The sequence below is a fragment of the Theropithecus gelada genome, chromosome 3 (assembly GCF_003255815.1).
Source record: "Theropithecus gelada isolate Dixy chromosome 3, Tgel_1.0, whole genome shotgun sequence".
In the NCBI taxonomy this organism is placed as follows: domain Eukaryota; kingdom Metazoa; phylum Chordata; class Mammalia; order Primates; family Cercopithecidae; genus Theropithecus; species Theropithecus gelada.
Genome location: NC_037670.1, coordinates 170,503,608 through 170,528,041, shown reverse-complemented (window position 1 = coordinate 170,528,041; position 24,434 = coordinate 170,503,608). Strand labels below are relative to the sequence as shown.

Below are 24,434 nucleotides of genomic sequence, written 5' to 3'. Positions count from 1 at the left end.
AAATGTCTAATTTCTTTCTATACTTTCCATGGCATTTCAAAAAGCAAGCTTTATATCATCTACACATATGGCCAACAAGTTAGGGTAAAAACATTTATGCATTTGGATGTGTTCTTCATGCTCACAAAGCTCTCCAATTTGCAAATGTCACTTTTCAGAAACATTCATGAGTAAGGTAATTGAATATCTACTACACTGTAAAATAATCTATATTAAGTAGATATTTTGCAGTATTTAATAATTTTTGTCGTGTTTTATAATATTTGGGTATACTTTTCTATTAAGTGACTTTAGTTAACTAGCATGCCTTTTGGTAAAATATAGCAATATCATATATTGTTGCATATAATATGAAAATATAAAAATTCAATTAACATAGATTTTATATGCCATCTTTCCTTCAATTAAGTCTTTCTTAATGTATTTGAATGATATTTTTATCTCTTTTTCGGCCATTTACATGAGTTACTATGTGGACATTAGATAATACGCTGGTCTAATCTTTGCTAATTCTGCGAAACTGTAATTTCTAGCTTCCCAAATACATTCCCGAAATAATTGTAAGACGCAATTACAAATTATTTTTCAAGATTTTTTATAGACCTTATTCTAGTATTATACCCATAGAAACTGTATAATAAATATTTAATTCATTTTAAAATAACAAAAAATAAAAATCGTTAAAATTGATTACCATTGTGTGCCTGTGTCTGCACATTCTGTATTTAATCCTACATCAAACCTTTGATAAGTTGCCTTTATTTTGCAATTTTGCATGTTGGAAATCTGGGTCTCAAAAGTTTAGATAATTTGTCCAAGGTCACCCAGGAACAGAGCTAACAACCAGACCCCAGCTATTCTGAGACAAATGCCTGTGTGCTAATAACCACTGCAAAATACTTTCCCCAAAGAACATGTAGACTGTTCTCAAACACCGTTAATACGTTTACCAAATCAATGTCAATACATTTCAGCAAGTAATTACTATAAAAATAATTTTCAGCAATGCTATAGAACATTAGATTGCAGCAATCTTTATTTTAGGAGCTCATAGGACAGGATACCCATTCATAGTAAAGGACTATTTATTTCTTACATACATGGAGATTAGCTTGGACGATGGAGACAACTTGCCACAGATAATGAAGAGAGTTGGGCACCCTGCCATAGAGAAGATACCTAATATTTTAAACTAATCGATGATGGATCAATAAATAAATACATGCATACATTTATAAAACGCATACTAGTATTCCAATTTTTGCTTGCTTTGATGAAGTTGGCCTAATCAAATCTTACATTTCAAGCTGAATTAAAGTACATTTCAAATGTTTTTGGTTTACATAATCATACACCTACAACAAAAGGAGGCCAAATAGAAACAGATACAATTTTTCAAAATCCTTTTAAGACTGAATATACTTTAAAATACACCAAAAAAAAAAAAAACTATACCTCCCCACAATTATCCCTCCCCACACCTAAATCTGTGCAGTGAATTCCATGTACAGCGATGTATATGCTTTTCATTCTAGATAGCCCAGCAGTCCCAATCATTTTTAGCACCAGGGATTGGTTTTGTGGAAGACAATTTTTCCACAGATGGCGGTTGGGGGTTGGGAGGGGGTGAGGGGATGTTTCCAGGATGATTCAAGTGCATTACGTTTATTGCACCCTTTATTTCTATTATTATTACATACATTGTAATACGTAATGAAATAATTATACAACCCACCATAACGTAGAATCAGTGGGAGCCCTGAGTTTGTTTCCCTGCAACTGGATGAGCCCGTCTGGTGTGATGGGATGCAGTGACAGATCATCCGGCATTAGATTCTCATAAGGTACACGCAACCTGGATCCCTAGCACGAACGGCAAAATAGAGTTCACACTCTGTAAGAATTTTATGCTGCCGCTGATCTGACAGGAGGTGGAGCTAAGAGGGTAATGGTAGCGATGGGGAGCAGCTGGAAATACAAATGAAGCTTCATTCCCCAGGCCACTGCTCACCTCGTGCTGTGCGGCCCAGTTCCTAACAGGAACCCCATGGGGTTGGGGACCCCTGAGATATACAATTTGGCAGACAGTCAAGCGCATCTGTGGATCATACAGCTTTCATGATGCTTATGTTTAATAAAACTGGTAAAATGTATATTATTCTGTCTTATTAAAGATAAGAAATGCTTACTGCCTATACTTTTTCTTTTTTTCTTTTTCTTTTGTTTTTTGTTTTGGAGATGGAGTTTCACACTGTCACCCAGGCTGGAGTGCAGTGGCGTGATCTCGGCCCACTGCAACCTCCACCTGCTGGGCTCAAGCGATTCTCCTGCTTCAGCCTCCAAACTAGCCGGGACTATAGACACACACCACCATGCTCTGCTAATTGTAATTTTAGTAGAGATGGGGTATCACTATGTTGGCCAGGCTGGTCTCGAACTCCTGGCCTCAGGCAATCCGCCCACCTCGGCCTCCCAAAGTGCTAGATTACAGGCATGAGCCACTGGATCCAGACCGACTGCCTACATTTCTAACCAGTGAAAATTTCTTTTCTATTTGCTGATAGACAATTAAGCGGGATAATTTACTCTTTCAAAATTTTCTTTTCATTACATGTTTAACAGAAGACTAATTCCAAAACCACTAAATATCTCCTCATCAAAGTGACTTCCAAACTTGGCCAGTGTTGGAATTGTGAAGTTGTCCTCGTTTTCTTGGAACAGTCTTTTCCTGCTGTTTGCTTGGCTTTTTCTTTAGGTTTTAGCTAACATGTTATAATAGAAAGGGATTCCTTCATCACTCACTGATGACCTTACCTCTGGACTAACTGGAATGATTCAATAATTTCAATTTCTATTTTGTCATACCTATTCAATAAAAGAGAAATTTAAGGTCCGTTATTAAGATAAAAGATTAGAAAATGGACAGTGCAAATAATTTTGAAATTTAGAAAGCGTAAGTAGGATATGTGACTTCATAGAAGCATAGAATTAAATGGCAATTTTTAAACTAAAATTTAGAAAACTGAATGTGTTATGTGGAAGCTGATAAAGTGGATAATAAACAAAATAATTGGAAGATACTTTTAGTTCCAGGCCTAGATGATTAATCGTTCCAAAACAAGCTGATGCTCAATGCATGTTTCTGAGTAGTCCCTCTTGACCCATTTCTTAAGGAGCACAAATCCAGGAAGGAAGTGCTTGAGTAGCTGGCATGGTTTGTCTCTAGCTCCACCACCTGAGACTGTGTCCTCTGAAATCCATATGTGGAAACAAGCACAGTATGAGAGATCCTCTAAATACTGTAATTACACACATATAAATGAACAAATAGCAGATCTAAAAGCTTTTTTGAAAAAAAGGTCCTATTGATGCCAGTTTGATAAAAGAAACAATGTCATTTTTATTTGCAATATTCTGAAATCTCTCTTTGAAAGTAGATACAGGATTCTAATTTTGCCAACAACACATTTTAAATTCCAAAAATTTATATGTGCGGTGATTATACAGTCTTTGTAAAACTAAAATGCCTGATTATTGCCTATAATAATTACCTATTTTCTCACAACATGAAGACTACTCAAATTGCAGTAATACTTTTCTAATATACTTTGGGCAAAGAGTAGATAATAAATTAAGATTTAAAAATGTTTTATTTCACATTGGGCAAATAAGTATAAACTATCCTTTAAAATAACTGGAATTGTCCTATTACTTTTAAACAACAGTTCCCTTAAATATTTCTTTGTTTCATTTTTGGTTTTGACTTATACAGACATGTCAGTTTTAAGGCGACTTTTTTTCTGTAATACCAGGATTTAACACTGGTTGTGTACCTGGAAATATCTGGGTAATTTGGAGGATATAAGTAAATATAAATCACAGCGTTTTATCTTAAGGAACGTGTTTGTCTTCAAGGTATTAGTTAGGTATCTATAAAAGTAGTAGTGACCAAGTATTAAATTATATTTAATTAGATTCTGTGATGTCTGTCTTCAAGTATTTTACAGCAGTAGAATATTTGGTAAATATTAAGCTTTTATTATATGAGAAGCCCAACTAGAACTGCCAGCTGGAATTTATGGGACTGTAAATCTGTGTCAATGTAAGGGAAGAACTTGATGAAAGTAAGAACTGTATAAAAATGGAACCAGTGAGCTTTAAAATGTTTGAGCATCCTTATACTTTGAATATTACAGTAGAAAAGTATTTGGGCTAATTTCATGTAATGGTATAATGCAACCAGTACAGTGCCTAGTATGATGAAACATGTTTAGTAAAGTCTAGTTCCTTTAATACAACCATTCCCTAATATCTATCACCCTAAGGGAAAAAGTAGAGGCTCTGCTCATGCAGATTGCGGACGAACAGAAAAGAGTCCTTATTGTGTTTTTAGTAGGCATCCACTGCAGGGATCATTGTGAAGAATATAAAATTTGAAACAGGCTTAGCTAGACTGGCCGACTTTGAAATGGTTGAGAAGTGTGTACTAAGCTGCAAAGGTAAGGATGAAGAGAGAATTTAAAATATAAACAAATAGAATAGAAGTACCTATTTTTGTAATTACGAAATTATATTTTTGTCATATTAAAAATGGAAATGAAATTCATTGACATTTCATAACAACTTCAACAATATCAACTCATCTGCTGGATTATTACACACTAAATATATATAATTATCAAGTTTTTCGGAAGCTACGGCTATCATTTAGAAAATTTGGTGACATCTTAAGTACTCCATTTAAAGTACTTGTTAGGTGCAATAATTATTTTGTTGACACATGTCTTTAATTTACATGCAGATAACAAATAATTCTTTAGATAATAGCTTCTGGAAAGGACAGTCAGGCTCTGGTTTAAAGGCATGTAACCAGCCATGTGGCTTAAGAAAAGCACAGAAAATCTTTTAAAATAAAATCCTGTAGAAAAAGGTTGCAGAAGTCGTAAGCTTTCATAGCATGGTTTCAAATTTCCCTTTTGATAGATACACATTTACTTATCAAATGAGGAAAATATTTGTGGTTTTTTCTTTTAAAATATATTTCTCGCCTTCCTTCTGTTGTTGACACTTCGGGGTAATTTCTCACTTTATTTATTTATTTATTTATTTATTTTATTTTATTTTATTTTATTTTTTTTTTTTTGAGACGGAGTCTCGCGCTGTGTCACCCAGGCTGGAGTGCAGTGGCGCGATCTCGGCTCACTGCAAGCTCCGCCTCCCAGGTTCAGGCCATTCTCCTGCCTCAGCCTCCGAGTAGCTGGGACTACAGGCGCCCGCCACCACGCCCGGCTAGTTTTTTGTATTTTTAGTAGAGACGGGGTTTCACCATGTTAGCCAGGATGGTCTCGATCTCCTGACCTCGTGATCCGCCCGCCTCGGCCTCCCAAAGTGCTGGGATTACAGGCTTGAGCCACCGCGCCCGGCCTTTCTCACTTTAATATCAGACGATTGGAGGTGGTTTTCATTATTTATCATCACTGTGTTCCTTCTAAGTCCAGAAACCAAAGAATTAGTATTTCACTTGTGATTAGAGCAAATTACCACAGGGAGGTGGTGATACGTCAATCTGCTCCAAGATTCTGAGGCTCGGACCATCAGTGAGTTTCCTCTAAATCAGCATAGATAAAACAGGAAAAGTGAAAGGAGGGGACAAAATGTAAGAAGGCGTAAGAGAAATATGATTCGAAACAGCGTGTTGTGTTAGAGAAGCTGCAAAGATCTCAGTATGGTTGGTTAGATTATAGAGTGCAAGTGTTGGGTTAGGAGGAGACTAAATTTAAGAGACAGGGAAGAACTAGAGAAATGTAGTACTATAACAAGATTTGTGTTTTGGGAAAGTATTTCTGGCATAGATATAGATGACAAACTAGAGGGGGAAAGATTAGAATCAGGGAGACATACCAGGAGGCTACTAAATTAATGCCTGGAGGGAAATGCTGAAAATCTTAACTATAGAAGCTGTGATAGGGATGGAGAGCAAGGGATGGATACAAGAAATATTTAAGCATTAGGACTGGCAAATATTTTAAAGACAAATATTTTCCCATTGCCATGAAAGCAAAAGGAAAAGTTATTTTCTCAGCAGCACTCTCAAAGAAAGCTTTATGGATTAGCTATTGTATGAAATGAATACTCAAAACTGTGCCTATAGATTAAACAATGATCATCTTTTAACTTTAGTAATAGCAATCATATTTACAGTTTTAGATACATGCTTCAACCTTTCCTGAGAACTGATTTTAAAACAGCTTTTATTTATACCTGACAAAGCGTTTTAAGGAATATTTTACAGAGCTTTAAGTAAATGTTTTCACTACATGACTCTTACATGTATTTCAATAGTACTGAAATGATAGAACTACATTGTAAAAGTACCTTATTGTGAAGAAGAACACAAATGACATATTATATATTCTGATTTAATGTGCTACCATTGAAAGAGCTGCATTCCCCTCTTTGTTTCAAATATACTTCTTTATTGTTTACCAATGTAATTTTTAAGTCTCCAGAACATACAACAAAGTCATCAAGGAATAAGTAAGCAATAAGATAGAAACATTATGCCAATATGTTTTTTTCCTTTATATACAAGCAATCAAGCCTTAAAATGTTGCCTAGATGCAAGCTGAAACTTCTTAGTTAGAGAACGTGAACACGGAGACAGCACTTCACTCTCAGCCAGCTGTGCCACAGTAAAGAGCACAGGATCTGGGAATAGGCCAAGCTGGTGGCCCAGGTAAGTTACTTTTCCATGTGTCTCTGATTTTTTCGTTTGCAAACTGAAGCACTGTTACAAGAAATAAATGACCTAGTACACATAAAGACTAATGCCTGATTTGAAAGGCTGGGAAGAAAGATTTAAGAAGAAGTCAACACAACAAATATTAGCTATTTATGTAATACAAGCAGAACATTTTATAAGTATAATATGTACTGCTGCCTGGAGTTCTAGAAAAGGTTGATTGATGCCGAAAATTTAAATTGTTGCAGAATTTGTGGAACTCAATCAGGCAGCATTTATTAACCAAAAACTATACATCTTCTTTGATCAAGCATCCCTGTCTTTGGAATCAATCCCACAAACATAACCCCCTCGGTATCTAGAAGCTCCGAATAAGGTTGTTTTTGTTTATGTTCTTTTTTTTTTTTTTTTTTTTTTTTTGAGACTGAGTCTGGCTCTGTCGCCCAGGCTGGAGTGCGGTGGCCGGATCTCAGCTCACTGCAAGCTCCGCCTCCCGGGTTCACGCCATTCTCCTGCCTCAGCCTCCCGAGTAGCTGGGACCACAGGCGCCCGCCACTTCGCCCGGCTAGTTTTTTGTATTTTTTAGTAGAGACGGGGTTTCACTGTGTTAGCCAGGATGGTCTCGATCTCCTGACCTCGTGATCCGCCCGTCTCGGCCTCCCAAAGTGCTGGGATTACAGGCTTGAGCCACCGCGCCCGGCCTTGTTTATGTTCTTAATGGTAGAAGCAATGTTAATACCCAACCATGGCACATTTTTATCTCTGACACAGTACTGTTTTTGTCAACTGACACAATAAAATAGTTATTCTTAATTCCGTACTGTGGACATACAAAAAACACAATTAACTGTGCTATCATTTCCTTTTAACTAGTCATAACTTAATAACTTAAATGCTTATGTTAAGGTGTTTAAATAAAACTTACATATACTACAGAAGTGCATGAGGCATGATGAAATTTCATTTTTGGAAATGTCATTACTGCCATTAAAAATCTCTTCTATAAGTTAAGCATACGTTTTAACATATTCTTGAGGTATGAGGACATTAACCAAGTGATTTAAATCATACGTGCATTTTATTAGCTGAAAATCTGCTGGTTTTGGTACTATATGTAAGTTGAGTAAAAAAATAAAGTTTTATTCTAAATACCAAATCTGATGGGATTATACATGGCTGTCTGGCATATTGTGTGGAAAAAGATTCTATGGTCATATTTAAATCCACTGAATAAAATACCATGATGAATTATTAACATTAGTATTGATGGTGGCATCAAACTCATTGTGTTATTGTTGTTATGAATACACAGAAAAAAATGACTGAATCATGAGTTCTTCTGTTGGTTGGCATTAAAAACATTAAGCTAATATAATCATTCTCATAATCTAAAAACCTGATAGTCATATTTTATTTTCCAGACATATTTTTATTTGAACAAAAAAAGTTTCAAATACACTATGTAAAAATTTACATTTTAAATTAGAATTTATTAGCAATTAAGCAATTTAATGCATCACAGGCCATTATTTAACATGTACTTAATAAATTTTAAAAATAAGACCCATAAAATATGCTATAATTTCACTATGTGACATAATTAGGCTGAAATTTTTTCATGTAGTTCTGTTTATGAATTTTTGCTCAATGTCTGAAAAAGACATATATATATATATAAATAAAATATATATACACACATAGTCTGTACTTACAATGTTACTTAATAATGTGGTTCCCATTAAGAGGCGACTACTTAGAAAAATGAGTTAACAGTGACAAAATTTAATCCACAGGTGTTTTCTGCTAGTTCAAAATAACTACTTGAGTCTATGATACAGAAGTGACAATAAACACCTTTAATTTTTTTTTTTTTTTTTTTTACTTTAAGTTCTGGGATACATGTGCAGAACATGCAGGTTTGTTACATATGTATACATGTGCCATGGTGGTTTGCTGCACCCATCAACCCCTCATCTACAATAGGTATTTATCCCAATGCTATCCCTCCCGTAGCCCTCCACTCCCCAACAGGCCCCGTGTGTGATGTTCCCCTCCCTGTGCCCATGTGTTCTCACCGTTCACCTCCCACTTATGAGTGAGAACATGCAATGCTTGGTTTTCTGTGCCTGTGCTAGTTTGCTGAGAATGATGGTTTCCAGCTTCATCCATGTCCCTGCAAAGGACATGAACTCCTTTTTCACGCCTGCATAGTATTCTATGGTGTGGACGTGTCACATTTTATTTATCCAGTCTATCATTGATGGGCATTTGGGTTGGTTTCAAGCCTTTGCTATTAAAAGTAGAAGCACTTTTAATTTTAAGAGAATTTTCTTAGAGGTATTATTTTATTTGGCATATCATGGTATTTCACCACTTAATAGACTGTTTTTTAACAATGCAAACTGTGCATATTAATTTTTTCCATGTATTCCTTTCAAATAATACCATAATTGAACAGCATAGATGACATTATAACAGTAAATAAAAATTATGAGTCCAGGTAAGATTTTCCTTTTCACATACTATTTCAATATGACATCTAATGCATAGAGGTGAGCAAATCCTTGCTGAATTTAATTAAACTTTACATAACTTGATTCCATCTTAGATGTCCCACACAACACAGGTTTAGTGACTCTGACAGTGCATATACAGGTCACACCTTTATTGCCTGCCATTTTCTATGATTCACATTCCCAATCACCATCCCAGTGCAGATGAAGAAGGGTGTGAATGTACTAGAAAATGTAAGGAAAAACTTATATATGTTTGGAGAATTTTTCCTGGTAAAAGTATTCTTAGGATCTAATCTCACCTCTTTCCTAAACATAAAAACATTAAAGCATATATCACTATTTATGTTTATGAGGGTATTTCAAGCAAACCTAAATCATAAGGTAAATACAGAATATGGCCCCCAGGAGCTCCTCTGTATTTTTTCAACATTTTTACAGTAGACCAAAAATATGTGATCTTCAGCAAGCAAATTCAGAGCCAACAACCACATCTTTGTGTCTAGATTTCCTACTATCAGGGGAGGCTTTCAAATCTGCAGTGTCATAAAAAATCAGTTACTTCAAGCTGTTATTATGAATAGCTGCCTCCAAAGTGAACTAAAGAAAAGTTTAAGAAGATGTTTTTCAAAACTTACAATTGAGGAAAGAATCAACTTTGTCTTCTAAGTGCAAATTATTTGTTGGAAAGAATAATTGGTTTAAAACATTTGACCTTCATGATTTTACAGAAGGATCATGAAGTAACAGCCAACTAAAGGTATATATAATTTACTAAATAGTTACATGGATGGGATGAAATTGGATGTGTACTGGCTAAAGTTTGTAAATAGGCTGTATTTTAAGTGACGATGTTATTTACTACAGATAAATAAATGGTATTCTAAGCATCTCTATAAAATAATACCACTAATAGCACTCGGTAGGAATATGAATGAATGAATGAATGAATGAATGGGAGGGTTTGGAAGTCCTAACCAGAATAACGCCAAATCTTCAACTCAATATCAAATAGAAAAAACAAGTCTTATTCTTTACTGGTTTCTAAACTATGCAGAAATTATTTCATGTTCATTTAGTTTAATATCAATCTTATTGTTGGCAATTTGTGATTTTAGTGAGTACAGTAAATGTCAGTCCCTTCTCTGAGTTCTAGATTAGAAAATAACTCACAGAGAGGAAATAACATTCTTTATATAAGTATTGCTGATACAAAAGAATACGGCTTACATGTGTGATACAGTGGGATTCATTAACCTTATTTCTAAAATTAAACAGAGTCTCAAGCCATAGGAAGAACCAAACACCATAAGTCTCTTCGTGCTATCACTATTAGTGCAGAGGCAAAGCCTACTTTTATCTATCGTTCAGCAGAATCTATTCTTTCTGCAGGCAGCCTGGAAGGAGAAAGCAGGCGCTGAGCTAAGCACATCTAGGTAATTTTCCCATAGTCACCAAATAGATAAGTAACTCTACCTAACATAGGAAGGAATGAATGAACTGTAGACATAGACTCTAAGAGTGTGATAGATGGACTTTTCTTTCCATAAAAGGAACTGTTAGGATGGAGAAAGAGGAAGCACCTCCACATTCCAACATCCTTATCTGCTCAGAACTAAAACATATAGGTTCTATAGAGCCCAGGAGATGGGAAAATCCAGTGTTTTAGTGAATTGCTCTGTTACAAGTATTCTTTTCAAGGCTTTCATTTGAAAATTAACAGCTGTATTCAAATGATTGCATCATTATTCTTACTTATTAAAATGGCAAAAATAAGCATATAATTTATTCAGCAGCCCAATATTAGTTGGTTGTAGAAATATACCTTATGTTTCTGATAACTACTTATCTTAAAATATGCATCTCTCTAGAAACAGAAAACAGCCAGTTTCAGATACTTGTATAGATATAAATATAAAATTTTATTTTATTTCACACAACACTGGTTTTGAGGCTTAAAATTACTATATACTCTGTTTTATAACTTTGCAAGTAGTAAAAAATGATAAAGTAAAGCACTTCTCAAATCGGGACTAGATACGGGAAAATCTTTAAAGTACAGGTTTTATTTCTTCATCCCACTGACATCAGTCACTAAACAGACAACTTGCCCAAGTTGGATCTCCATATGTTTAATATTTTAAAGAAAAGCACATTTGAATTAAGAATTTCTGAGCCTAGATCTCTCCTTCTTCTGTATACCATTTACAACAAATACAAAAATCTACTTCTTAAAAAGAGAAGACAAGTGTAGGCATGTCACATTTCTTTTCTTTCAATCATAAAAAAGATTCACAAGACAAGAAGCTTTCTGCAAACTTTAAGAGATTTGATTAAGTTTTTGTCTAGAAGAATTTACTAATAAGGAATAGTGAATTAAATCTAAAAGAAATTATACAACTTGAAAGGTTTTGCCACTTAAAATAGACAAAAAAACATATATCATCATGCATTTCTTAACAATAAGCATATACTTTGAAAAATGTATCCTTAGGCTATTTTGTCCTTGTGCCAACATCATAGAGAACACAGTCACAAACCTAGATAGTATAGCCTCCTACACACATAGCATAGACTGTATGGTATGGGCTGTTGCTTCTGGGCTACAAACCTGTACTGCATGTTATTATACTGAATACTATAGGCAATTATAACACAATGCCTATTTGTGTATCTCATCATATCTAAACATAGAAAAGATACAGTAAAAATATAATATACAAGATGAAAAATGGCACACCTCTATATGACAGCTCCATTATAATTTTATGGAACCACCATCATACATGTGGTCCATCATTGAACCGAAATGTCATTATGGGGCACATAACTGTAAGATTTAAAATATGATATGTACTAAACAACTTTGATATCATCTAAAATCATATGTTGCAGGTTTATAACTGCATAAAGGTTAATAAGACCTAAATTAAATTTGTGGATTAATTTTTTTACCCAATTTTGCCATATATCGATGGTAAAGAGTAAAATTTGAGCAATGATTCTCATTTCCTGAATATCTGTGCCTATAATAAAATCGAGATTATATATTTCTCTCCAATTCGTTAATAACAATATTATTGGTTTGTGTTAAGTAAATAATGTACTACACTCTATCAACCAATGAATTTTGCTTGCCTAAAGCTCCTTTTAAGTTTAAATTGTTTTTATTAAGACAAATTCATTACTATGTTCAAGGTCTCTATAAACCAGCAGTATTTGTTTTTATATGCATTTTCATATTTTACATTTAAAATATACCATTTGGGGAGATGTATATGAATTGAGGAAGAGAAAATAGACTAATATACTATTGCTTAATGTTGTTGCATTAGTTACTTAAAATAATTGCACTGGAAAAGACCTCTCTGTAAACTTGTAAACAATTTAAATCCCTTGAATGGTGTTTTAGAAAATATATAAATATGCACATTTTTACATATAATATTACAATATAATATATGTGATATATTAAATATGTATCTATGTACTTTATAACATGTATTCAAATGTTTTTATCAAATATATACATACAAATACATATATATTTATACAAACATATATGAATGTGTGTATATATACACATGTATAAAATCATATTTGTTAGAGAATATTTGAATCAATTCAAAACACATTTCCCAAATGTGATGGTCATGAAATCATAGGTTAATAGTTCTACGAAATGATGTAAATTAGCCTTTATGAGAGATCATTTATCTCAGTGAAAATTCAGTTAACTCTAAAAAGTGAATTTATTAAACGCTAGCTTGAACTCCTAATCATTTAGAACTGCACGATCAGGATCTTTATAATATGTTCAAATAAATGCAACTCCCTAAGAGTAAAAGATTTTCTTTAAACTTCCCACGTGTGTACCGTGTATCTACATTTACAGGAAGGGAAGATACACGATTCGTTCCATCAGCTCAGCAGCAGTTCATTTTCACTATCTGCAAAGAAATTAGAATATATTTTTACATAACCATAGTGATGAGCTTTGTTTTCAAGTTTATTCTAGTCTGCTTGTACAACACATAGTATTAACAGCTTTTATATGTGTGTCGACAGAGAAAAAGAAGTAAGTCATAAGCAAATACATATTTGAAATGCATTTGTTGTGAAATAAATATCTTCTGTCCCTCATATTAAAAAGGTATTTAGGAACAGAAAGTTTTAGCATACTCATTACATTTTAAAAATGTGTACCAAAGAAAAATGATAGCTCTAGATTTTCATGCTACTTTTTGTCTTGTGATGACCTCTCCTGGTTGAGTTGCTCATTATCTTAGATTCATGTAGTTTCCATCTTTTTCTCCCTTGAATGTTTTTGGTATTAAGAATATAACTACCGTATTTTCCTTCAGAGCTACATATAAAGTAAATAAACATGTTCATTAATGTAAAGTACAATTGATATTTAAAGTAATGAATCCATGAAGCTCATTCTAATCAATAAAGTTCTGTAGCATCCTTATTATCTAATTCATTTCCAGGATATAGTGCAACTTTGCATTTTGGTCACACAGTTTAAATTCAAACGAAATAAAAAGCCACCTTAATTAAGCCATTATACATTTTTAAACAATAGAGAATAAAAGCCAAGTTAATAAAAAATCTTAATGGCCGTAACTATTAACTATCTTAAAAGTAATTGTTTCTATGTTCTCTGTCTTCGAATTCTAACTAAAAAGTTAAAAACTCAGAAAACATTTCTGAAATAACAACTTTTTCTATCTTAAAATGCATTAACCCAATGGCTGCCAGTGTTCCGTTTGCTACACATGGCAAATGTTTCAGATGGACCCATCATAATTAAAGTATACAGAGTGATGAAACACGGAACCCAGGAAAAACCCTGGATATGAGGACCTTCAATCACTGAATAGAAGACATTTAACATATAAGCAGTTTATTTTCCAGGAAAAGTGGCAGGAAATTCTATATAACCAGACCTTGAAACAGAAACAATTTCATCAAACTAGTTTCCCAATGATAGAGTTACATATTTGTGTAAATATCAACAGCAAGCATTATATCCCCATAATTTCTGTTTAAATTTATAAAATTGACATAAATATTAATAATATTTAACTCTTTGTGATTTAACTTGTGTTATAAATAATGCTATACAATGTTTTCAAGTTCATTACAAACTTAGATTGCCAGTTAGTTTTTCTCCTTATCTTTAAATATTGTGAGAAAAGAAAAGCTAATACTGTACTTACGAAGATACGTCAAAACAGTAATACTGACTCATCACAGGATACTATATAGTAGATTCCTTATTGCAACTTAAAATGTCCCTTTTCAATGCTATTCCTGTTGATATTTACCAACACAATAAGAACACTATTAACAAAGATGTATTAATATATCCCAAAATCTTATAAACAAAGAGAAGACTACTTCACATATGACGAATTCTGGAAAATATTAAACTTTTTTTTTCCTAAATGGACAAAAAAAAAAAAAGAAAGAAAAGAAAAAAAAAACAACTTCCTTTTAAACGCTGAAATCTCCATGATAATTCTTTACCAACTTACTCATTCTAAGAAACAAGTATGCACTTATGAATATTATCCGAATATTCCTATAGGCAGTCTTTCTAGTGTTTAACTCTTTCTGAACCAAAGGAACAATCACGCATTTCCTCTCTACATGCACAGTATGCACTTCTAAAGGAATGCAGAAAATGGGCCAGAATCTTCCATTTCTTTCTAAACCTCGTGAAAATATGGGCAGTCTTAAACACACACACACACACACGCACACGCACACAGTTGATTAAAATGCAGAGACATACATATTGAATAGAATTATTTTCCTGAAAACTCTATTAAGAATCTGCTTATTACTACATTAACGACGCTTTGCACTGAGTGTCCCAAGTCCCGTACTGCATCAGTCATATCCATGATATCAACGTATCAAAGAATTAAAGCAATTTCAGTTACAATTTCACTGCCTTCCATTTTAATAAGCAAGTACTAAATGGGCATTAACTTTTTAAGGGGACGGGAGAGGCTAAAGAGGCTCTATAGGTGCCCAAACTGTTTAAAATATGCTCCTCTTGTTAACCTCAACCCCGTGCTCATTAAGTTATAACCATAAATAAAAATAAGAAACTTGGTTTTGCCATGGTCTTCACTTTTCATTCACTGACCTGCCTAACCCTAATGCAGTTAACACTCCCTGCACAAACAACTCCTAAGAAGCTGCCATCTACACCAGTCTCTCTAGCCAAGCTCTTGCCAACCGATCACCAAGACCAGGAACAACTTTCCAGAAACATCACCAGCGTCACAACCCTGGCTCTTCCAAAACAGAAACGCTGGGTTTCGAGTTTGTCTACTGCAGTGGCTGCAAGTGTGTGACAGCGGAGACACACACATATCAGGGTGCGAGCACTGCGATGTACTTCGGAGTTGATACCCTGGTACCAAACATCAATGCCGCACTGAAACTGCTCCAGCGCAGAGCGAGGAGACGGCTACTTACGGGACGTGGAGGGAGCCGTCCAGGCTCTGCAGAGGCAGCTGCTGACAATCCACAGCAGGAGCACTGCCCCGCAGCCGGCGCGCGGAGCCGCCAGCATCCTTCGCCTCCCGGCCGGCGGCGCTCCAAGAGCTCGCTGCGGAGATGCAGTCTGTCTCTCCGTAGGGTTCTTGAAGGGAGATGGGCTGTCCTCAAATACGCGAGGAAGCCAAGCCCCTCCCGCTTCCTCTTCTCCCCTCACCCGCCTCCAGGCTCCAGTTCTTCTGGGTTTGGAGCAGCAGGGGTGTCTCAGCCTTCGTTCTCCCTCCGTGCGGGTATTGCCTCTTGCACTGTTTGCCAGTGCAATGCCGGGGGAGGAAATTCAAACCAAGAAGGCAAAGGAGGGGGAAGAGGGGAGGGGACGGACACCTACCCCGCCCTCTCCTCGAAAAAAAAAAAAAATCACCAAAGGACGGGGGCGGGGGGTAATCAGAAGAGCGGAGGCTGCAGAAGAGGAAGGCAGAGCGACGGGGACGGTGGTGCTGCTGTTGCCACTGCGGGAGAGCGCTCCCTCCGCCGCCGGGCAGCGTGACTCGGGGGCTTTCCAGTCGCCCGTCAGCTCACATGGAGAGCTTGTGTATGTGGGGAGCGCGCAGCGCAGCCGGGGCGCACGCACGGCCTCAGCGCTGCGCGGCGCGGGGAAGCATCTCCCGAACGGCGGAGCGCGAGCAGCGGCAACGGCGGCGGAGAGCAGGAGACGCCGCCGCCGCCAGCGCCTGCGAGCCCGGGCGGCGAGCGAGGCGGAGGGAAGCCCTCCCTTCTCTTCCCTTTTCGGTCCCCTCCTCGGCTCCTCCTCCGCCTCCGCCTCCTCCTCCTCTTCCTCCTCCTTACCGTACCCCTCTGGCTGTCAAAACCCTTCTGCCCTGCCCTGGCCTCGTTTGAAAGCAAAAGGGAGACTGAGCCGACCGGCCCGGGCCCATCAGCTGGGGCGGGGGCGAAGGAAGGAGGCGCGCGCGTCTCCCTTGGCGGGAGGTGATGCTGTCCGCGGTGCTGAAGTTGGGGATTTGCCGTGTAATCCTAGAACCCTGCTCCAAACCTGGCTGCTCCCCACCCGGCTGCAAGAAGGAGAACACCCTCTCTCGGATGCCTTCTCTTTTCCTTCTCTCCTCCCCTTCAGATAGAGATGGTACAGGCTCCTGGAGCTCCGGCCCCCCGGGAACCACAATCAGGCGTCCGACAGTCAGGTCTTCCGAGTGGTCCTAACACCAAGTGATGGTGCTAAACATCCTGACCGACTGGAGCAGCGAGAGAGGACTGCAGATGCCGTTAATGCACATGTTTTCGATACGTAATTAATTCATACTCATACATATGCACACGTACACCAAACACACGCTGCTGCCAGGAGAAACTACACTAAGGCAAACAAGCACACAAACACAAACACAAAACGGAAATACATACGCAGGCATATGGGTAACTACTTCAAGGTACCTGAGGCATTGCAAGCACTAAGAATTAAGAATGTTTAGAGAGACCTAGATTTTCTATTCACATTTAGATAATTTTAATAATAATTATCAAGCTCTTCTCCCAGCTCACAGCTCTTCACACTCTACACTCCACATGTTTTTCTTCCATCTAGTCTACTTAAAGTATTTGAATTCTTATGTCTCTGTGGAGCCAAGCATTCCACTGACTTTACTGACACAATTAAAAATTATTGGTCATCTAAATATCTAATGATGTTTGTGGAGGACTAAGTAGGAGTAACCATGTCTTTCAATGTTATGCAATGAATAAGCATTTGCCTTTAAAGGTAAATAGAAAATTTATGGAGACTTGCCTACTCCTGGAATAAACTGAGTTTTAAACGTCATTGTTTGGTCTTAGAAAGTTCTACTGTATATAGTACTGTGTATTCACTGCGTAATTAATATGGTGCTAATGGGACTGATTCAGCACTTTTTATTTGATCTTTGTTTCTTGTTAATTTAAAAGGATGCTTTCTCCTAGTAAGAAAGTGCAGATTGGATACAATATGGAAAATGAAGAAACACACAGATGACTAACGGGAGGTAAACTGCCTCCTGATTCTATAAAATCCTCCTCCTGTAAAATAATACAGCAAATGCATCCTTATGGATTATAAAATGTCCCTTTGCTATTTGAATTACCACAGACTGTCAAAAGTCAATGACCACTTGCCAAAACACTCCAGTAAAGAACTGCCATCAGCCATTTCTAAGAGCTCAAAGAAACAAGTCATAGGAAAAAATACTGTCAGAAAGCATAACTTTTCAGAACAGTCTATTATTTAACTATGCCTCTCCATTTTAACTATCACACTAATCTCCACTAACATAGCATTAAAGTATTTTCAATAGAAGAAAAAAGGCAACGATTGAAAGTATTACCATTTCAGTAACTCAGTGAATGCTATTCCATGGATATCTCAAGCAGATCTGAAACAATTCTATTTCCCAGAGTACCAAACTAAAAGACATGCAATAGACATCTATTTAATTATTTTGTAACAGAAAATGATATACCTGAGGGTGTATTCTTCTCCAAAAAGCATTCTGTTCAGTTTGTAGTCATTTCTCCTAATGAGAAACAACAAAACTCAATTTAATGACACATATAAATACCTACACCACCTCTGTGCCATATAGAATGGTCTTATTTCATGCCAGTATGAGCTAAGAGCCTGCTTTAATCTGTTTTCAATGCACTTTGTCAGGTTTGAAAATTATGTCACATCATTTGTAGCAAAACTGCCTCTTTCTTCAATTTGTGTTAATTAGATATGGACATCTGGAACTCAAAATACTTAAAGTCATAAGACTTTAATTGTTGCCAGATCAGAGATTCCCTAGAGTATAATGCTATGTTCTTCCTATCCAACTCCATTAGAGTTTATATTTTCACCATTATTAGAATTAGAATTTAGAGTTAAGCTGCTTCTTCCTTCAGTTATCACTATGACTTTTAGTGAGAAGGTAGGAATTAGTAAGCCTGTTTGTTCTGGTCAAACTACACGGTCCAGCAAAACTGGTAATCCAATAAATGGACTTACAACAGTCCAACCAGGTGTTTATTAGATATGATAAGCATGGAATTTCTTGTTTCTGAGAGTGAATTCATTATTGATATCTATATTACATTGACATTTGCAAATAATTGAAGACAGCTAATAATGATTTGAACATATGTCTCCTTAGTTGGAAGTAAAGTCAGTTAAAGCTTGAAAGTAGTAAAACTAAGTGGACCAAACATACACACACACAAATCCACCCATCCCTCCCAGCCCCACCTCCCCCAAACACACAGCATGACCAGAAAAGACAGTGGGCAATTTGCATTATTTTGGAAGTAGAGTAATGGAAAATAAGAAAAGAATAGACATTTTCTCTCTCCCACTGCTCACATCCTCTTTACATCAATAGATTTTTTTAAAATGTTAGCTTGATCCCATGAGTAGTGGCTTCATTAGCAGTACATGCATTCTTTGTCTGCATCCCCAATATTAATTGAGTAGCTACTATTATTGGGTTTGGCATTATGCTACATAGAAATTATGCCTATGACCAAGACAGATATTACATTGGTGGTGAGTGGTTGGATAAAGGGACCAAAATAAGTCCATATCTTCTTTATGTTAACATTGATTCAAGTAAATCTTGACTGGCTATTTTTCCCAATATCTTAATACATTCTTAAAATTGATATCCTCAACAAATATTAAAAATATTGTTATCACAATCATCATTATTATTTCAGAGTTCTGTAAATAGTCTGCCACAAGGTAAATTATCTCAAAAGTCTGCCCAAATTTTGGAACTTAAGTGAAAAAAGGAGTCAAAATATTTCAGTCTTAACACTTTGAATTGCATGAAGCACCGGAAAAATTCAGGAATTTTCAATAGGTTAAAAAAAATGGTATATATCTAGGTGAGTGCCTAGGAGTAGAATTTCCTTCTGTAAAGGAAGCTGTCCAACTATGCCCAGAAATCAGTGAATGCCTGCTGAAAAGTCGGTCAAATTAGAGTAGATATATTTGCCAGTCTGATTGCACCCTGTAAGAAGGCTTTAGCACCTGCTTCTCTGAAAATATACAAGATGTCTGGAATGTTATTCTTTAGTGAGCATGAACAGGATGAAGTAGAGTCCCATAGTAAAACCTCTGGCGAGCAGAAAAATCTACCTGGATTTTGAGCCTTTGGCCCTGATAATTGTCCCTGGGCACTGTGAGATACTTCACATCACAATCAAGTATCAATTAGAATGCCATAATCAGGAAGATGCGTAAACTCAAAGGGCCTTCCAAAATTTCACTTTATTTTGAAGGTCTCAGGGAAATGCATGACACTTAGTGTTATTTGGACTAAACACCTTGAATACATTGGTGAAGAAACAATTCATGTTTCGGCTGTTTAATGTTAGTAGGAAAGGTAAAGACAGCAAAGTGTGGTCTTAATGCACTACTAAACATATTTTCAATTACTATAAGAAACTGGGAGGAAAAATGGTGAAACTAATTTGTGTATTTAGAATATAAAACTTGACCTTAATGTTTATTGCATTCTTCATGTTTTGCGAGGTGAGGTGGGGGTCACAGCCCAGCTCTGTCACCGAGATATTAAGTGAATTTCTTTTGAGTGTCGTAATCACATAGAAATTAGGAAGAACCAGACGGTCATTCAGGAAGCAAGTTAGAGTGGGAATTGAGCCTGGTCTCTGGGATTTGTGTATTGGCTTACAAACCTTACCCACACGCTGAATGCTTTCATTTTCTCACCTATAAGATCAGAGTAGTATTTATACCCATAAAATTTGATTATTTGGAGAATTAAACATAATTTATATATTATACTGGGCACAGAAAGTGTTCTCTACAGAGTAACTACTGGTACTATTATTAACCAGATAAATTAATATACCTCAAAGTTCTAAACTGAAGTTCTAGAATCTTAAATTTATCCCTCAATATATGCATATTGCAAAATCATTTAGATTTTTTTCTGGATTAAAAAATCTGTCAATGAGAAGTTATTTCAAATTGTCTGAACATTAAGATCAATTTATGTATTAATGTGAAAGCAGCGTGAAAAAATAAAATGCATATTGGGATAAAATTTTGGAAATGCATTTGGAATTTGAAAGAACTATGAGAACATACGGTCTATAGAAATATAAGGCAAGGTGTGGGGCTTGTGAATTGAGGTATATATTTTCCAACAAAGATCACTTGTTAAGATTTTGAAAATTACCTTTATTTCAATGAAAAGAGAGAAAAATAGAGTGTTTAAAATTATTCTAAACATTAAAGTATTACTACTCCATTGAGAGTAGACATATAGATTGTCTAAGCAACAAAGAGGATCCATTTCCTAGAGCAATAGTTTCAGGAGATGAAGGAGAGGGGAGAAAAAGGCCTTTCAGTGTTATAGGCTGGTTACAGAGAGGCAGTTAGGCTCTCAGAATTGCAATTCCAGAAGTGGTTGCTGCTGAAATATTCAATTTTATGAGTGGATTGTTTCCTGAAAAATCCAGGATTAAGTTGGATGGTAGTTGGTCTAATCACTACATCTACCCAAAGTAGACTGCCTACAGCAGGCTTTAGGAACTAGGACTTGTTACAGTATAACCAGCTCACAGTTTGCAATTTATCATCAAAGATTTGTTTTAATGCAAAATACTAAACTATAATAGGAAGACTGTTGAGTACATTTATGAAGCACAGTCTTATGGGCAAGGGCTTGAAGACCTTTAGATTTTATAACACAGATAATTTGATTTGATAGAATTGAGTAATGTGTCTGAATCACATAGGCCAATGTAGATTTTGCTGACTTTTGTGTAAAATTTGTGATATGAGTAGCTAGGCTGTGGAAAGTACCTTAGTCTGAATTTAGAGATGTATGCTATTACTACTTTAAAAGAAGATTATGTGAAGTTTTATGTGGACTTTTCTTGTCAGACAAGTTATTTAAACTTTTATCCTTCTAGTGATGTCATGATTATACATTTTAGACCACAGGGAATTGGGTAGAATTTACTCCCAAATAGGAGATCAGTAAGTCCACAGAAAATATTTGGGTTAATAAACATCAAGAGTGAATATGATTTCATCCCAGGGAACGAGGGTGAGTGAGAGCATAGAAGAGGAGATGGATGAAATTCCATGAAGAATTGGGCAACAGCCTTCATTCCAAATACAATTTCTTTGATTTGGATTAGAGATAGAAATGACTTGAACTGGAGGGTTATGTCTGTGTCTGTGACTTCCTCTTGGAATGGGGCCTGTCAAATCTTTTTGGTAGTAAGTGAATACAGAGGTGCGTATTGAAATAGCAAATGAAAACGATAGTCATGACCATTGGATTCCAGCCCTGGGATATTATCTGGTTCTAAATAATGAGGGAGAGGTATTGTGATACTTTATTCAGGTACTTAAGAGGAGATGAGCTTGTATGTAAAGAACAGATGTAAATAAAATTAAAAATGATTTGTGAGGACTACGGAAAGAAAAAAAGGCAGTAGCTGATACAGACAATCATCTTTGGTCTAAGTGGAACTAGAGAAATATTGTGAAATGCTCCAAATCTACTTAATGTTGACACATATGTATGGTACTTCATTTGGTTTCTAAGAAAACCTATAAAATCCTCAAACTTTCAAAATAGCGTGAGACTGATGATAATGAATCTTGTGTAGACAGCCATGGGAAGGATGCAGAGTTGTTTTATTTGGGGTAAAAGATGGATTTAGACATTTAACAAACAAGTTTGTCTCAACTGTCACATTCTAGAAAAAATTCAGCAATTCAGTGGAATAAAAAGGAAGATTGAATTAGGGTGGTGATAGACAAAATATATTTGGAAGAAGGGAGTTCATCTAGAAGAACTTACAGACTTTGTCTTTTTTCCCAGGGTTGATAAAAGTGTATCGTTCCGCCTCACCCTCAAAGAGATATTTCTGGACCAAGATCAACTATAGTATCTTCAGTTGACTTAAGGAGAGAAAACCCTTGCACTAAGAAGCTTTTAGTGTCAGTAAAGACAAATGGTACACTCCAGCCATATTGAATATTAGGGCTAGTACTATACGCTCTGTCTAGAAAAGAATAAGCTCATTTCTGAGATGTAGAGTCTAAGATGATGCTGGCAGGTCCCATTTTCTTTATAGTTAATGTTCTTCTAGACATGTAGCAAATTGGAGAGTACATAGTTTTAATGGGGTTCATGTGAAAGCCAAAAATCAACTTTTGGTCGCGGCAACATCATTTACAACAAATAAAGGTTAAGAAAATATACCACCTAGCAAATAAATTATAAACATTTAACCCAGTTTTAGGAGATGGTTTCTGTCTTAGAAAAAAAAAAAGACCATAAAATGGGTGGCTTATAAACAACAAGCATTTATTTTTCAGTTTTGGAGACTGAGAAGTTCAAGATTAATGTGCCTGCAGATGTGATGTCTGGTGAGAGCTTGTCTCTCATAAATGGTACCTTCTAGCTGTGTCCTCCATTGGTAGAAGAATAAAAATTCTCCTAGGCCACTTTCATAAGGACACTAATCCCTTTCACGTGTGTTCTGCCCTCATAATGGATCCAACCACCAAACATGTCATCTTCTAATAGTATTAACTTGAGGCTTAGGATTTCAAGATATGACATCTGAGGGTACATATTCAGACTACAGTAATTTCCAAATTATTATCTCTTTACATTCCATACAATATGATGTCTGCTTGTTGAATGTCCAAATATCTGAGATCCTCAATGTTTTGCTGGAGTATTTCTTGGAATTTCATATTCAATTTTCCTCATTAGTTTTTGAAAATGCTAGATCTACTGACAAAGTTGAATGACATTAAGTAGCATCCAAAATCCAATCCAGTGATTAGACTGAGGTCAGCAGTCAGACAGACCAGAAAAAATAATATAACAAACAGGGCACATTATTCTGGAGAATTTGGACATTTTAAGAGCAAAGTAAACAACAGAACAAATGATCATTTATTGTTCACATGGTAGGAGTCGACATTACTGATTTGAAACTAAAGATTACTAAAAATATTTTTTTATCTGCAAAGATAAATTGATTTAAATCTCTCTACAAATTTATTTACTATGTCCTCAATTTGCAATAGTGGAGCTATATAGTGCAGCAAAATTTAAGATGATAATTACTGCCTAAATGTTTTAAGCTAGTTTGCATAGTTACTGCCAAAACATTTACAGTTTACTTCCATAGTTCTTACTGCACCCAATTTCATGTAAGCATGCACCCTGCCATCAAACAATAGGAAACTCTAAGTCCTCTTTTACTTTTGCAGAGCTGAAGGCAATTATGGGACCTAAAGTTGTCTTTTATATCAAATACCGCAAACAAATCATAAATTTTACTTCAGTTTGAACTATGTGATGATTATAAAATACATTTCAGAAACGGTCTTAACTATATGCTTTGGTATAAACATGTTTAATTCTTCTTTTCAAAAATGTTTCTCACTTGAATATATAAATTTTAAAGTTCCTCTATTATAGCAATTCTGCTAAGATCCAAATAACTGTGTTATTACAATTGAATGATCATCATGGTAGTTTATGTGATCATATGATAATTAATGATAACTTAGTCTATTGAAATTTCCACTTGATTACCATTTATCCAGGAATAGGGAGGAGAGAGAGGAG

General features: G+C 35.8%; 1 protein-coding gene across 2 annotated transcripts in view; it reads right to left on the bottom strand.

The window, feature by feature from the left end:
• Positions 1 to 16,366, bottom strand: part of CNTNAP2 (contactin associated protein like 2) — a 2,276,620-nt gene extending 2,260,254 nt beyond the window's left edge. The window contains exon 1 of one of the 2 annotated variants that reach the window (XM_025380223.1): positions 15,754 to 16,366. In XM_025380223.1, coding sequence (XP_025236008.1) covers positions 15,754 to 15,850 — 97 coding nt within the window. In that variant the 5' untranslated portion in view covers positions 15,851 to 16,366. The remainder of the gene's footprint in view (positions 1 to 15,753) is intronic. The other variant, XM_025380224.1, reaches the window with a different exon arrangement.
• Between the last annotated feature and the right edge of the window lie 8,068 nt (positions 16,367 to 24,434).